The sequence below is a fragment of the Nerophis lumbriciformis genome, linkage group LG15 (assembly GCF_033978685.3).
Source record: "Nerophis lumbriciformis linkage group LG15, RoL_Nlum_v2.1, whole genome shotgun sequence".
NCBI lineage: Eukaryota > Metazoa > Chordata > Actinopteri > Syngnathiformes > Syngnathidae > Nerophis > Nerophis lumbriciformis.
Window position 1 is genome coordinate 28,337,696 of NC_084562.2, and position 17,503 is coordinate 28,355,198.

General features: G+C 39.5%; 1 protein-coding gene across 5 annotated transcripts in view; it reads left to right on the forward strand.

Moving 5' to 3' along the window:
• zrsr2 (zinc finger (CCCH type), RNA-binding motif and serine/arginine rich 2) overlaps nt 1–17,503 on the forward strand; it is a 34,441-nt gene that overhangs the window by 16,763 nt on the left and 175 nt on the right. For 2 of the 5 annotated variants that reach the window (XR_012050841.1, XR_012050840.1), the window contains exons 6-11: nt 3,666–3,704; nt 7,231–7,361; nt 8,549–8,762; nt 9,139–9,194; nt 13,342–13,451; nt 16,567–17,368. Coding sequence is in view for 1 of the 5 variants with exons in the window: in XM_072914819.1 (XP_072770920.1) it covers nt 3,666–3,704; nt 7,231–7,361; nt 8,549–8,762; nt 9,139–9,194; nt 13,342–13,451; nt 16,567–17,294 (1,278 nt within the window). In the remaining 4 variants the exon portion in view is untranslated. Of the gene's footprint in view, nt 1–3,665; nt 3,705–7,230; nt 7,362–8,548; nt 8,763–9,138; nt 9,195–13,341; nt 13,452–16,566; nt 17,479–17,503 lie in introns of those variants that run through there. The other 3 variants (XR_012050842.1, XR_012050839.1, XM_072914819.1) reach the window with 3 other exon arrangements.

The following is a 17,503-nucleotide window of genomic DNA, read 5'->3' on the forward strand; positions in this document are numbered from 1 at the left end:
CTAATGATACCTAATGTCATACTTCCATGAGACTACAAACTAATGGTACTATATGTCATACTTCCATGAGACTACAAACTAATGGTACTATGTCATACTTCCATGAGACTACAAACTAATGATACTATATGTCATACTTCCATGAGACTACAAACTAATGATACTATGTCATACTTCCATGAGACTACAAACTAATGATACCTAATGTCATACTTCCATGAGACTACAAACTAATGGTACTATGTCATACTTCCATGAGACTACAAAGTAATGGTACTATATGTCATACTTCCATGAGACTACAAACTAATGATACCTAATGTCATACTTCCATGAGACTACAAAGTAATGGTACTATGTCATACTTCCATGAGACTACAAACTAATGGTACTATGTCATACTTCCATGAGACTACAAAGTAATGGTACTATATGTCATACTTCCATGAAACTACAAAGTAATGGTACTATGTCATACTTCCATGAGACTACAAAGTAATGGTACTATGTCATACTTCCATGAGACTACAAACTAATGGTACTATGTCATACTTCCATGAGACTACAAACTAATGATACTATATGTCATACTTCCATGAGACTACAAACTAATGGTACTATATGTCATACTTCCATGAGACTACAAACTAATGATACTATGTCATACTTCCATGAGACTACAAACTAATGGTACTATCATGTCATACTTCCATGAGACTACAAACTAATGGTACTATCATGTCATACTTCCATGAGACTACAAACTAATGGTACTATGTCATACTTCCATGAGACTACAAAGTAATGGTACTATGTCATACTTCCATGAGACTACAAAGTAATGGTACTATGTCATACTTCCATGAGACTACAAAGTAATGGTACTATGTCATACTTCCATGAGACTACAAACTAATGATACTATATGTCATACTTCCATGAGACTACAAACTAATGGTACTATCATGTCATACTTCCATGAGACTACAAAGTAATGGTACTATATGTCATACTTCCATGAGACTACAAACTAATGATACTATATGTCATACTTCCATGAGACTACAAACTAATGGTACTATCATGTCATACTTCCATGAGACTACAAAGTAATGGTACTATATGTCATACTTCCATGAGACTACAAACTAATGATACCTAATGTCATACTTCCATGAGACTACAAACTAATGGTACTATATGTCATACTTCCATGAGACTACAAACTAATGGTACTATGTCATACTTCCATGAGACTACAAACTAATGATACTATATGTCATACTTCCATGAGACTACAAACTAATGATACTATGTCATACTTCCATGAGACTACAAACTAATGATACCTAATGTCATACTTCCATGAGACTACAAACTAATGGTACTATGTCATACTTCCATGAGACTACAAAGTAATGGTACTATATGTCATACTTCCATGAGACTACAAACTAATGATACCTAATGTCATACTTCCATGAGACTACAAAGTAATGGTACTATGTCATACTTCCATGAGACTACAAACTAATGGTACTATGTCATACTTCCATGAGACTACAAAGTAATGGTACTATATGTCATACTTCCATGAAACTACAAAGTAATGGTACTATGTCATACTTCCATGAGACTACAAAGTAATGGTACTATGTCATACTTCCATGAGACTACAAACTAATGGTACTATGTCATACTTCCATGAGACTACAAACTAATGATACTATATGTCATACTTCCATGAGACTACAAACTAATGGTACTATATGTCATACTTCCATGAGACTACAAACTAATGATACTATGTCATACTTCCATGAGACTACAAACTAATGGTACTATCATGTCATACTTCCATGAGACTACAAACTAATGGTACTATGTCATACTTCCATGAGACTACAAACTAATGGTACTATATGTCATACTTCCATGAGACTACAAACTAATGGTACTATGTCATACTTCCATGAGACTACAAACTAATGGTACTATATGTCATACTTCCATGAGACTACAAACTAATGATACTATATGTCATACTTCCATGAGACTACAAACTAATGGTACTATATGTCATAGTTCCATGAGACTACAAACTAATGGTACTATGTCATACTTCCATGAGACTACAAAGTAATGGTACTATATGTCATACTTTCACGAGACTACAAACTAATGATACTATATGTCATACTTCCATGAGACTACAAACTAATGGTACTATCATGTCATACTTCCATGAGACTACAAACTAATGGTACTATCATGTCTTACTTCCATGAGACTACAAACTAATGATACCTAATGTCATACTTCCATGAGACAACAAACTATTGGTACTATGTCGACTACAAACTAATGGTACTATGTCATACTTCCATGAGACTACAAACTAATGATACTATATGTCATACTTCCATGAGACTACAAACTAATGGTACTATATGTCATACTTCCATCAGACTACAAAGTAATGGTACTATGTCATACTTCCATGAGACTACAAAGTAATGGTACTATATGTCATACTTCCATGAGACTACAAACTAATGATACCTAATGTCATACTTCCATGAGACTACAAACTAATGATACTATGTCATACTTCCATGAGACTACAAACTAATGGTGCTATATGTCATACTTCCATGAGACTACAAACTAATGATACTATGTCATACTTCCATGAGACTACAAACTAATGATACCTTATGTCATACTTCCATGAGACTACAAACTAATGGTACTATGTCATACTTCCATGAGACTACAAAGTAATGGTACTATGTCATACTTCCATGAGACTACAAAGTAATGGTACTATGTCATACTTCCATGAAACTACAAAGTAATGGTACTATGCCATACTTCCATGAGACTACAAAGTAATGGTACTATGTCATACTTCCATGAGACTACAAATTAATGGTACTATATGTCATACTTCCATCAGACTACAAACTAATGGTACTATGTCATACTTCCATGAGACTACAAAGTAATGGTACTATGTCATACTTCCATGAAACTACAAAGTAATGGTACTATATGTCATTCTTCCATGAGACTACAAAGTAATGGTACTATATGTCATAACTCCATGAGACTACAAAGTAATGGTACTATGTCATACTTCCATGAGACTACAAACTAATGGTACTATGTCATACTTCCATGAGACTACAAAGTAATGGTACTATATGTCATACTTCCATGAAACTACAAAGTAATGGTACTATGTCATACTTCCGTGAGACTACAAAGTAATGGTACTATATGTCATACTTCCATCAGACTACAAACTAATGATACTATATGTCATACTTCCATGAGACTACAAAGTAATGGTACTATATGTCATACTTCCATGAAACTACAAAGTAATGGTACTATGTCATACTTCCATGAGACTACAAAGTAATGATACTATATGTCATACTTCCATGGAATTATCCTTCTCACAGTGTCAATCAAATGTTGGTCAAAGTGTCTTTGTGTGCTGGATGTCAGTGTTTGTGCAATCTTTCCTTGACCAAGCGACACATGCAAGGTAATCCTTAACTAAGAGATTGTTGTCCTCAGCTGTCACAAGAAGGAAGTATCTTTCACCTGGCGTCTGCACACCTGTCTCACCTGACATCTTTTTACACACTTTGTAGGAGGCTGCTCAGAAAATGTTGGATGAAGCAGAACATCAGGTACTACAAGTTCTTTGAGCTGATACACCACTTCCTTCATGACTGTGTCCAGGCCACTAAACCACTGCTATGAACTCGGGGCGTACCGATACATATTTGTCATTGCCAGTATTGATACAAAACGATATCAGCACAACACATTTGACTTCATGGGTTGGTAAAAGTATTGATCAAATGTTGTGAATGTAGTCTTATGTTTACTTTTCTTACACTTCTCAGTATGCATGTAGTCAGGAAGTAGTCTTTGCCATTACCGTATTTTCCGCACCATAAGGCGCCCTGGGTTATAAGCCGCGCCTTCAATGAACGGCATATTTCAAAACTTTGTCCACCTATAAGCCGCCCCGTGTTATAAGCCGCATCTAACTGCGCTAAAGGAATGTCAAAAAAACAGTCCGATAGGTCAGTCAAACTTTAATAATATATTAAAAACCAGCGTGATGTGGGCGCGCATGGAGTCATATATCAACATGGACGGAGCTGCGTGAAAAAAGCCACCCGGCCTCTTCGCGTAAACTTACATTAACCACTCGCTCATCTTTTCTTCATCCATCCCTTCGAGTTAGCTTTTATGATGACGCCGGCTGGAAAGGTCTCTTTTGGCAAGGTCTTCCTTTTGTATATCACCATGGGTGGAAGTTTCTGGCCATTAGCATGGCAAGCTAGAACCACAGTGAAGGATGACTTCTCATTCCCTGTGGTGCGAATATTCACCGTACGTGCTCCCGTTGTATCCACAGTGCGGTTCACAGGAATATCAAAAGTCAGTGGAACCTCGTCCATGTTGATAATGTTCTCTGGCCGGATCTTTTTTTCAGCTATCTTGTTTTTACAATATGCACGGAAAGTAGCCAGCTTTTCTTGAAAGTCTTTAGGCAGTTGCTGTGAAATAGTAGTCCGTGTGCGGATGGAGAGATTGCGTCTTTTCATGAACCGGATCCCTGTCGCTTAGTAGGAGCCATTTTGTGGTCTTTACAGATGTAAACACACAAAGGAAATGAAACGTACGGTAATATCCGCGCGCTTCTTCTTCTTCTACGCGGGCGGGTGGTTGCTTACAGTAGAAGAAGAAGCGCTTCCTCTTCTATGGGGGCGGGTGCTTACCTTGGCGGTTGCTTGCGTAGAAGAAGAAGCGCTTCCTCTTCTACGGGGAAAAAAGATGGCGGCTGTTTACCGTAGTTGCGAGACCGAAACTTTATGAAAATGAATCTTAATATTAATCCATATATAAAGCGCACCGGGTTATAAGGCGCACTGTCAGCTTTTGAGAAAATTTGTGGTTTTTAGGTGCGCCTTATAGCGCGGAAAATACGGTAAGTTAAATGTTCCAGTTGTGTCTTTTGAGTCCTACAAAGTGTTTATACTGCAAGTGTTGTACTTACTACACACTGAGTGTCTGCTTGTTACGTACATCTTAGTTGCATACCTGCCAACTACTCCGGTTTTCCCGTAATTCGTACGGTTTTCATCAACCTATTCCGGGTTACGGTTGCAGTGATAAAAAATACGGTTTTTCATTCATTAAAAAAAAAAAGGGTGAAAACTACGCGAATTGCACCTTGTGCAGACAAGATTTTTCGATTGGACACGGAGGAATTAGCGATGTAAAAGACCATGTTGGGACAAAAAAACACAAGTCTAATGCCGTTGCTAGCGATACAAGTGGAAAACTTTCAACGTTTTTCGTCGCCCAAACAGATTCTTTGGATGTGATAAATGCCGAAGTTTTATTTACGGAGGCAATAATTGAGCATGGACTTCCAATCGCACTGGCTGATCACATGGGACAGTTAAATGTTTGTAATGCAACCTTTAAAAATCATTACGCGGTGATCGCGGTCCCAAAAATAAACTTTTCTTGCATGATAATGTCCAGAAAAACTTGCTTTATATTACTATAGAGTCCTTTTAACAAATGAGTTTGATGGTTTATCACAAACCTTAAATGAAAGAAGTCCTTTGTTCTCCTGCACAATGCATGCGCTTTGGCCTTGCTTCGTGTTTGGTGCGCAATCCTGTCGGCTGTATTTCACAGCACGTCTTTGACAACTTGAAGTGGCATAAAACATTTAAAACAAAGGGGTTATAGGAACAATCACTTTCAGTGTTTTATGCCACTTCAAGTTGTCAAAGACGGTATGCTGGTGCCCGACTGCCACAAGTGGAACAAACATTTGAAACAAAGGGGTTATAGGAACAATCACTTTCAGTGTTTTATGCCACTTCAAGTAAACTTATCATAAAGTTACCAAATCATTTTTGCAGTATGATCAATCTGATAGAATAAATTTGGATTTTAGCCACAAAAAGGTAATGACACCAATGTTATCTATTGGAATTGTTTAGTACTGTTATACTGTTAAAAGTGTTTATACTATTTATGCTTTCAAGTCCAAGTTGAAGAAATCTTGTTAAATGTTGACAGCATAACTACCAAAATACAGAAGTATGTCCTTAATATTTTTGCAGTGCTATTTCTGTTGAAAAGTTCAAATGATTACATTAGAGATGTGATGTGCCACTTTTCAAGTGTCTGATGGCTTAAATTAATTTTCATTCATTTTTCATATTTTGAATTCTTTTGAAAGGCTTACAGAAAAACGACATTTGAATTGTAATTCCATGCTATTGACAGGACTATTAATTTTAATGAAGTTAGCTTACCATGTTTACAGTATGATAATTGTGATAGAAATGTGAATTTTAGGCACAGAATATTTTTTACAATTGAACAAGGCAGTAGATTATACAAGCTTGGACAGAAAGTTAATAATGACACCATTTTTTTTTTTAATGGAATTGTTTAGTACTGTTTTACCATTTGTTTACTGTAAAAAGTGTTTATACTTTCAATTAACAAATTGAAGTCTTGTGAAAGGTTGACAGGATAACTGGCATTAACTGTCAAAATAATTTCAAACTATTGAAGTTAGCTTACAGAATAAACATGTCAATCAACCCATATGATTTTTGCTGTAATATTTTTGTTTTGAAAAGTCACTGTGACTGATAGAAAAGTGATGGTTTTAGCAACATTTTAACCTGTCTGAATGCTAATAATCATTTTGCGTCGGGGGGCGAAGCCCTGAACCCTCCACCAGGACCCTGGCTACTAGGTTTTTCTGATTTCAAAAGTTGGCAGGTATGTAGTTGTAGTTTTTAATAACAAATTAGGAGGTGTTGAAATGGCCATGTGCAATTGCTAATGCTAATCAGTAGCGTGTGTATGGCATATCCAGTGTAAATGAGCATCAAGCTCGTGCATTTCTTTGACGTTGGAATGTGACAGAGAAGTTATTTAGTATTTCATGTAAGTTACGTATATTGACATACTTTATTTCACTTTACAGTGTTCTGAAGTAAAGACTCTTATCTGCAAGAAGAGAACAGACTTGTATCAAAGTTCTTATATCAGATGTTTTACATGCTGGCTGATCAAATCCAATACCTAAGTTTTTTTTTTTGCTGATATCAATGAATTGTACTTAAAAAAAGAAGCCCAGGCATGAATGATCTTGTCTTGCAGCTAAACGCTGAAGCACCTTGGATGAATCCTGAAGCTCCAAAGTCTGAGAAGTCTGAACATTTTGGCACAGAGCGAGACACAGCCAACTGTCCTTTCTTCCTCAAAACTGGAGCTTGTCGATTTGGGGACAGGTAGAACTTCTTACCTTTTAGAACTTCTTACCTTTAAATAACATCTTACTTTTTTACAACCTCTTATCTTTTTATAGCTTAACTTTTCAGAGCTGCTTACCTGTTTAGAGCTTATTACTTTTTATAACTTCTTACCTTTCTGATAACTTTTGAATTTTTTATAACTTATATACCTTTTATAGTTTCTTACCTTGTATAGCTTCTTATCTTTTTAGAGTTGCTAACCTTTTTAGTTTATTACTTTTTATAACTTCTTACCTTTTTATAACTTCTTGCCTTTTCATAGGTTCTTACCTTTTATAGCTTCTTACCTTTTATAACTTCTTACCTTTTATAGTTTCTTACATTGTATAGCTTATATTTTTAAAGCTGCTAATAACCTTTTTAGAGTTTATTGTTACTTAACAAAAAAAATGTCTACCTTTTCATAACTTAGGTTCTTACCTTTTATAGTTCTTATCTTGAACTTTTTGTCTTTTTAGACCGTCTTACTTTTTAGAGCTGCTTACCTTGTTCGTTTACCATAACTTTTTATAACTTCTTACCTTTTATAGTTTCTTATCTTTTTGTCTTTTTAGACCTTCTTACTTTTTAGAGCTGCTTACCTTGTTAGTTTACCATTACTTTTTATAACTTCTTACCTTTTCTAGTTTCTTATCTTTTGAGAACTTTTTGTCTTTTTAGACCTGCTTACCTTGTTAGTTGGCCATTACTTTTTATAACTTCTTACCTTTTTGTCGCTTCTTACCTTTTATAGTTTCTTATCTTTTGAGAACTTTTCGTGTTTTTAGAACTTCTTACTTTTTAGAGCTGCTTACCTTGTTAGAGTTTACCGTTACTTTTTTATAACTTCTTACCTTTTCATCACATGACTAGAGTAATGATGAAGCAGGTTTCCATGGCAACAGTGTGAACATGAAGGATTGTGTTGGATTAGTAAGGCTACTAAACTGTACGTTCATGTGTGTATAATCATAATAATAAATTGAGTTCATGTGTGTATAATCATAATAATAAATTGAGTTCATGTGTGTATAATCATAATAATAAATTGAGTTCATGTGTGTGATAATGATAATAAATTGAGTTCATGTGTGTGATAATAATCATAATGATAAATTGAGTGATTGAGCAAGTTGAAAGTGTCAGTTTGCAGTGTGAGGACTACGATCATCTTGTTCTTCCAGATGCTCTCGGAAGCACACCGGTCCCACCAGCAGCCCCACTCTGATGATCCGCAGCATGTTCCTGACCTTTGGCATGGAGCAGTCTCGACGTGACGACTACGATGGAGACGCTTGTCTGGAACACAGCGAAGAAGATCTGCAGGAATCTTTCACCGAGTTCTACCGCGACGTTCTACCAGAGTTTAGGAGCGTTGGCAAGGTGGTGCAGTTTAAGGTAAGTTCTTCCTTTTCAAGAGAGCTAGGGACTTCACTCAATCCTCCTCTAGTCGCAAGTCTTCTTAGAGATATCCACTGGTCCAGCTTTTATTTTGAAACACTGAAAGTGTTGGAGAGAGAACATGTAACTGGTTGTAGGACTGAGCCCTGAGGCGCACCATACATCACATACATATAAGAGAACATGTAACTGGTTGTAGGACTGAACCTGAGGCGCACCATACATCACATACATATAAGAGAACATGTAACTGGTTGTAGGACTGAACCTGAGGTGCACCATACATCACATACATATAAGAGAACATGTAACTGGTTGTAGGACTGAACCTGAGGTGCACCACACATAAATGAGAAAATGACTGTGTTTGCAGGTGAGCTGCAACTATGAACCTCACCTGCGAGGGAACGTGTACGTGCAGTTTGACACGTAAGTGTGCACAAGTCAGTGCAGTTTGACACGTAAGTGTGCACTAGTCAGTGCAGTTTGACACGTAAGTGTGCACAAGTCAGTGCAGTTTGACACGTAAGTGTGCACTAGTCAGTGCAGTTTGACACATAAGTGTGTATTAGTCAGTGCAGTTTGACACGTAAGTGTGCACTAGCAGAGGTGGGTAGAGTAGCCAGAAATTTTACTCAAGTAAGAGTACTGTTACTTTAGAGATTTATTACTCAAGTAAAAGTAAGGAGTAGTCACCCAAATATTTACTTGAGTAAAAGTAAAAAGTATGTTGTGAAAAAACTACTCAAGTACTGAGTAACTGATGAGTAACATATATACACACACACACATATATATATATATATATGTGTATGTATATATATATATATATATATATATATATATAAATAAATATATATATCCATCCATCCATCCATTTTCTACCGCTTATTCCCTTTGGGGTCGCGGGGGGCGCTGGAGCCTATCTCAGCTACAATCAGGCGGAAGGCGGGGTACACCCTGGACAAGTCGCCACCTCATCGCAGGGCCAAATATATATATATATATACACATACATTGATATATACAGTATATAATTTATATTAATTTATTTTGCCGTTTTTGTTTACATGTTAAAGGTGTTTTAATGAATATACATGCATGTTTAACATATAGATTCCTTTCTTTCATGAAGACAAGAATATAAGTTGGTGTATTACCTGATTCTGATGACTTGCATTGATTGTAATCAGACAGTAGTGATGATAACGTCCACGTTTTCAAATGGAGGAGAAAAAAAGTTCCTCCTTTCTGTCTAATACCACATGAAAGTGGTTGGTTTTTGGCTTCTTATTTGTCCAGCTTCCATATTTGTTTTTATACACTTTACAAGAAATACATTGGCGGCAAACTCCGTAGCTTGCTAGCTTGTTTGTGCTGGCTTTCGGAGACTCTTATTTTGAAAGCGCAGGCGCGATGGAGCGGCACTTTTATTGTGAAGACAGGAACTGTGAAGTCAGTCTTTAGGCTTTTGACAGGATGTACGGTTGAAATAAAAAAGGGTCTTTTTTTCCTTCACACTTTTGATTGATTGATTGGAACTTTTATTAGTAGATTGCACAGTACAGTATATATTCCGTACAATTGACCACTAAATGGTAACACCCCAATACGTTTTTCAACTTGTTTAAGTCAGGTCATGTGACCACCTGGCTCTGTTTGATTGGTCCAACGTCACCAGTGACTGCATCTGATTGGTGGAACGGAGTGAACGTCACCAGTGACTGTATTTGTTGAAACGCAGGCACTATGAAGGTCTGTCTGACAGACCAAAACAAACAAAGCGTGCATTAACAGATCGATAAAAATTAGTAGCGAGTAGCGAGCTGAATGTAGATAAAAGTAGCGGAGTAAAAGTAGCGTTTCTTCTCTATAAATATACTCAAGTAAAAGTAAAAGTATGTTGCATTAAAATTATATATTATATATATATATATATATATATATATATATATATATATATATATATATATATATATATATATATATATATATATATATTATATAAAAAAAGTACAATTTATCCCAAAAGTTACTCAAGTAGATGTAACGGAGTAAATGTAGCGCGTTACTACCCACCTCTGTGCACTAGTCAGTGCAGTTTGACACGTAGGTGTGCACTAGTCAGTGCAGTTTGACACGTAAGTGTGCACTAGTCAGTGCAGTTTGACACGTAGGTGTGCACTAGTCAGTGCAGTTTGACACGTAAGTGTGCACAAGTCAGTGCAGTTTGACACATAAGTGAGCACAAGTCAGTGCAGTTTGACAAGTGTGCACTAGTCAGTGCAGTTTGACACATAAGTGTGCACAAGTCAGTGCAGTTTGACACATAAGTGTGTACTAGTCAGTGCAGTTTGACACGTAAGTGTGCACTAGTCAGTGCAGTTTGACACATAAGTGTGTACTAGTCAGTGCAGTTTGACACGTAAGTGTGCACTAGTCAGTGCAGTTTGACACGTAAGTGTGCACAAGTCAGTGCAGTTTGACACGTAAGTGTGCACAAGTCAGTGCAGTTTGACACGTAAGTGTGCACAAGTCAGTGCAGTTTGACACCTAAGTGTGCACAAGTCAGTGCAGTTTGACACATAAGTGAGCACAAGTCAGTGCAGTTTGACACGTAAGTGTGCACTAGTCAGTGCAGTTTGACACGTAGGTGTGTACTAGTCAGTGCAGTTTGATACATAAGTGTGTACTAGTCAGTGCAGTTTGACACGTAAGTGTGCACTAGTCAGTGCAGTTTGACACGTAAGTGTGCACAAGTCAGTGCAGTTTGACAAGTAAGTGTGCACTAGTCAGTGCAGTTTGACAAGTAAGTGTGCAATAGTCAGTGCAGTTTGACACGTAAGTGTGCACTAGTCAGTGCAGTTTGACACGTAGGTGTGCACAAGTCAGTGCAGTTTGACACATAAGTGAGCACAAGTCAGTGCAGTTTGACACGTAAGTGTGCACAAGTCAGTGCAGTTTGACACGTAAGTGTGCACAAGTCAGTGCAGTTTGACACGTAAGTGTGCACTAGTCAGTGCAGTTTGACACACAAGTGAGCACAAGTCAGTGCAGTTTGACACGTAAGTGTGCACAAGTCAGTGCCGTTTGACACGTAAGTGTGCACTAGTCAGTGCAGTTTGACACGTAAGTGTGCACAAGTCAGTGCAGTTCGATACGTAAGTGAGCACAAGTCAGTGCAGTTTGACACGTAGGTGTGCACTAGTCAGTGCAGTTTGACACATAAGTGTGTACTAGTCAGTGCAGTTTGACACGTAAGTGTGCACTAGTCAGTGCAGTTTGACACGTAGGTGTGTACTAGTCAGTGCAGTTTGATACATAAGTGTGTACTAGTCAGTGCAGTTTGACACGTAAGTGTGCACTAGTCAGTGCAGTTTGACACGTAAGTGTGCACAAGTCAGTGCAGTTTGACAAGTAAGTGTGCACTAGTCAGTGCAGTTTGACAAGTAAGTGTGCAATAGTCAGTGCAGTTTGACACGTAAGTGTGCACTAGTCAGTGCAGTTTGACACGTAAGTGTGCACAAGTCAGTGCAGTTTGACACATAAGTGAGCACAAGTCAGTGCAGTTTGACACGTAAGTGTGCACAAGTCAGTGCAGTTTGACACGTAAGTGTGCACAAGTCAGTGCAGTTTGACACGTAAGTGTGCACTAGTCAATGCAGTTTGACACACAAGTGAGCACAAGTCAGTGCAGTTTGACACGTAAGTGTGCACAAGTCAGTGCCGTTTGACACGTAAGTGTGCACTAGTCAGTGCAGTTTGACACGTAAGTGTGCACAAGTCAGTGCAGTTCGATACGTAAGTGAGCACAAGTCAGTGCAGTTTGACACGTAGGTGTGCACTAGTCAGTGCAGTTTGACACATAAGTGTGTACTAGTCAGTGCAGTTTGACACGTAAGTGTGCACTAGTCAGTGCAGTTTGACACGTAGGTGTGTACTAGTCAGTGCAGTTTGATACATAAGTGTGTACTAGTCAGTGCAGTTTGACACGTAAGTGTGCACTAGTCAGTGCAGTTTGACACGTAAGTGTGCACAAGTCAGTGCAGTTTGACAAGTAAGTGTGCACTAGTCAGTGCAGTTTGACAAGTAAGTGTGCAATAGTCAGTGCAGTTTGACACGTAAGTGTGCACTAGTCAGTGCAGTTTGACACGTAAGTGTGCACAAGTCAGTGCAGTTTGACACATAAGTGAGCACAAGTCAGTGCAGTTTGACACGTAAGTGTGCACAAGTCAGTGCAGTTTGACACGTAAGTGTGCACAAGTCAGTGCAGTTTGACACGTAAGTGTGCACTAGTCAGTGCAGTTTGACACACAAGTGAGCACAAGTCAGTGCAGTTTGACACGTAAGTGTGCACAAGTCAGTGCCGTTTGACACGTAAGTGTGCACTAGTCAGTGCAGTTTGACACGTAAGTGTGCACAAGTCAGTGCAGTTCGATACGTAAGTGTGCACAAGTCAGTGCAGTTTGACACGTAAGTGTGCACAAGTCAGTGCAGTTTGACACGTAAGTGTGCACAAGTCAGTCTGCTGAATAAAGTCAAGTTTGGAGCAACTTCTCCTTCTGTGTGTGAGCAGTGAGCAGCAGTGCAGAGACGCTCTCATCAAGTTCAACGGGAGGTTCTACGCCGGCAAGCAGCTTCACTGTCAGCTCTGTCCTGTCACTCGCTGGAAGAACGCCATTTGTGGTGAGCACACGTTGGTTTAACCCTCACTTCTCCACATGTTCAACAACATGTTTGAAAAGCATCACAAGTCATTAAAACATGGCTTTGTGAACATGAAGGCCTTAGAAGACTATCACTAGAGTGGATGTAGAGAGGCATTAAACATCAATAGTCAAACGGTGGAGGGCGGGGCATGGAAATGAAAACAATAACAATATGTACATGTCATTTAGAAATGATCATATGAACTACAGTTAGCACTTATAGAGGCATTGGAAAAGAACATGATTTAAGAATGATGACTTTATTACATATGGCTCCTTTAACTGACTTGACATGACATTATTACATCAATCAATCAATCATTCAATGTTTATTTATATAGCCCTAAATCACAAGTGTCTCAAAGGGCTGCACAAGCCACAACGACATCCTCGGTACAAAGCCCACATAAGGGCAAGGAAAAACTCACCCCAGTGGGACGTCGATGTGAATGACTATGAGAAACCTTGGAGAGGACCGCATATGTGGGTAACCCCCCCCCTCTAGGGGAGACCGAAAGCAATGGATGTCGAGTGGGTCTGACATAATATTGTGAGAGTCCAGTCCATAGTGGATCCAACATAATAGTAAGAGTCCAGTCCATAGTGGGGCCAGCAGGACACCATCCAGAGCGGAGACGGGTCAGCAGCGCAGAGATGTTCCCAGTCGATGCACAGGCGAGCGGTCCACCCTGGGTCCCGACTCTGGACAGCCAGCACTTCATCCATGGCCACCGGACCTGTGCCCCCCCCCCCCCTCCACAAGGAATAGGGGAGCAGAGGAGAAAAGAAAAGAAACGGCAGATCAACTGGGGCTATTTAAAGGCTAGAGTATACAAATGAGTTTTAAGATGGGACTTAAATGCTTCTACTGAGGTAGCATCTCTAATTGTTACCGGGAGGGCATTCCATAGTACTGGAGCCCCAATAGAAAACGCTCTATAGCCCGCAGACTTTTTTTGGGCTCTGGGAATAACTAATAAGCGGGAGTTCTTTGAACGCAGATTTCTTGCCGGGACATATGGTACAATACAATCGACAAGATAGGACGGAGCTAGACCGTGTAGTATTTTATACGTAAGTAGTAAAACCTTAAAGTCACATCTTAAGTGCACAGGAAGCCAGTGCAGGTGAGCCAGTATAGGTATATATATATGTATATATGTATATAAAGGTGTATATACAGTATAGGCGTAATATGATCAAACTTTCTTGTTCTTGTCAAAAGTCTAGCAGCCGCATTTTGTACCAACTGTAATCTTTTAATGCTAGACATAGGGAGACCCGAAAATAATACGTTACAGTAGTCGAGACGAGACGTAACGAACGCATGAATAATGATCTCAGCGTCGCTAGTGGATAAAATAGAACGAATTTTAGCGATATTACGGAGATGAAAGAAGGCCGTTTTAGTAACACTCTTAATGTGTGACTCAAAGGAGAGAGTTGGGTGGAAGATAATACCCAGATTCTCTCCTGATTCGCCTTGTGTAATTGTTTGGTTGTCAAATGTTAAGGTGGTATTATTAAATAAATGTCGGTGTTTAGCAGGACCGATAATCAGCATTTTCGTTTTCTTGGCGTTGAGTTGCAAGAAGTTAGCGGACATCCATTGTTTAATTTCATTAAGACACGCCTCCAGCTGACTACAATCCGGCGTGTTGGTCAGCTTTAGGGGCATGTAGAGTTGGCTGTCATCAGCATAACAATGAAAGCTAACACCGTATTTGCGTATGATGTCGCCTAGCGGCAGCATGTAAATACTGAAGAGTGCAGGGCCAAGAACCGAACCCTGAGGAACTCCGCACGTTACCTTAACATAGTCCGAGGTCACATTATTATGGGAGACGCACTGCATCCTGTCAGTAAGATAAGAGTTAAACCACGACAAAGCTAAGTCTGACATACCAATACGTGTTTTGATACGCTCTAATAAAATATTATCAGAATCAGAATCAGAATCAGCTTTATTGTCATTACGCAAGGTAACGAGATTGAGGCCATTCCATACAATGCGATGTGTGCATGCTAGAAAAACAATGTGCAAATATATAAAAATAAAAAAAATGTAGAAGTGCAATGAATATGGTGTGAAATGAATATATACATGAAAAAACAAAACAAAAACAGGGTGGTTGGTGGAATGGGTTATTGCACCGAAGAGAAGGCAGTTATGAGGGACAATGGGGCAGTCCGTTCAGGATGGTTATGGCCCTGGGGAAGAAGCTGTTCTTTAGCCTGTTTGTTTTGGTTTTAATGCACCTGTAGCGCTTCCCAGAGGGCAGCAGGTGGAACAGGTCAGAGCCAGGGTGGGTGCTGTCTTTATGATCGACGGTATCGAAAGCAGCGCTAAGATCAAGAAGCAGCAACATAGATGACGCATCAGAATCCATCGTTAGCAGTAGATCATTAGTCATTGTAGATCATATTGTCTTTATATTCCAGCCACTTCATCCATTTTGGGGGGGAATTGAGGGGATAATTATGATGCGTTCAAGAGTCTTACGGCCTGAGGGAAGAAGCTGTTACAGAACCTGGAGGTTCTGCTACGGAGGCTGCGGAACCTCTTTCTAGAGTCCAGCAGTGGAAACAGTCCTTGGTGGGGGTGGGAGGAGTCTGCAGATTTTCTGAGTCCTGGTCAGGCAGCGGCTTTTTGCCATCTCCTGTAGGACTCATTTGAAAACTTGTATGAGTGGGACCCCAAGAACTTTAGTGGTAGATTTGTAAAAAGTGTCATTAATGAATCAAAATCAAAGTTATGAATTATTGACCTTTTTAAAGCTTCAATGACTTCACATCTAATTAATGATTGCATATTTTGCCATAAAAAAAGAAGATGTTTGGACTTTACATGGACAGATAGACCTGGAAGTGATCTAGAGATCTAAGACTTGAATAATAAAATACAATAAAGATAGACTGAGACCTTCCCAGGTCCCTGGAACCAAACTTGAGAGGAGCCCCGAAGAGGAAAAACATCTGTTTATTCTTTTTGAACATGAAAAATATCAAAGAGATGTCATTGTTTAGTGTGCTGAGATCTGTGATGAGTCAGGAGTTAAGATTGTAACGTTCCAGTGTGCATGTTCCCTCAGGACTCTTTGACAGGAACAGATGTCCCAAAGGCAAACATTGTAACTTCCTGCACGTCTTCAGAAACCCTGCCAATGAGTTCTGGGAGGCGGACCGGGACCTGAACCTGTCCCCTGACCACAGCGTCAGAGGAAGCCACTCGGAGCGCACCTGGCGACACCGTCAGCACAGCTCCAGTCCTCCCAGGTCCCAGAGGTCTCACAGGAGGACTTGGCACAGGAGGGACACGGAGCGCAGCACCAGGAGCAGAAGCCCAGACACCAGGAGCAGAGACACCAGGAGTAGAAGCCCAGACACCAGGAGCAGAAGCAGAGACACCAGGAGCAGAAGCAGAGACACCAGGAGCAAGGAGAAGGACTCAAAGAAGCAGGTGAGGAACAACAGCAAAGATGAGAATGGAGACAGAAGACACAGCTGGAGCCGAGATGCAGAAAGAAGCAGAGAACGGCGAGAGAAGAAAGTCGGTCTCAGCCCGGAGAAGAAGGAGGGAAAACAAGGTCGCCATCACAAACACTCCAAGAAGAGCAAGAAGAAGAGCAAGAAGAGGAGCAAGAAGAGAAGTTCCTCTGCTGAAGACAGGTCTTCTTCTTCCTCTGGACACTCGCATGGAGACCAAGAAGATCTTCTGGAGGACAACAGGAGTGATGAGCAGGAAGTTTGTGCAGGAGAAAGTCCCAAAGCTTTTATGGAAGGAGAGCAAAGCACGAAGGAAGATGCTGGAGAGAAGTGACTCTCTACTACTCAGGTCAGAGGTCACCTTTCTTCTTATTCTCTACTACAAACTTCTTATCCGTCAGGTCAGAGGTCACATGGTTCTTCCTATTCTCTACTAGCAACTTCTTATCCATCAGGACAGAGGTCACATGTTCCTTCTTATTTCATTACAATAAATGTCTGAGTCAGGTCAGAGGTCATGTTTCTTCTTATTTCATTACAATA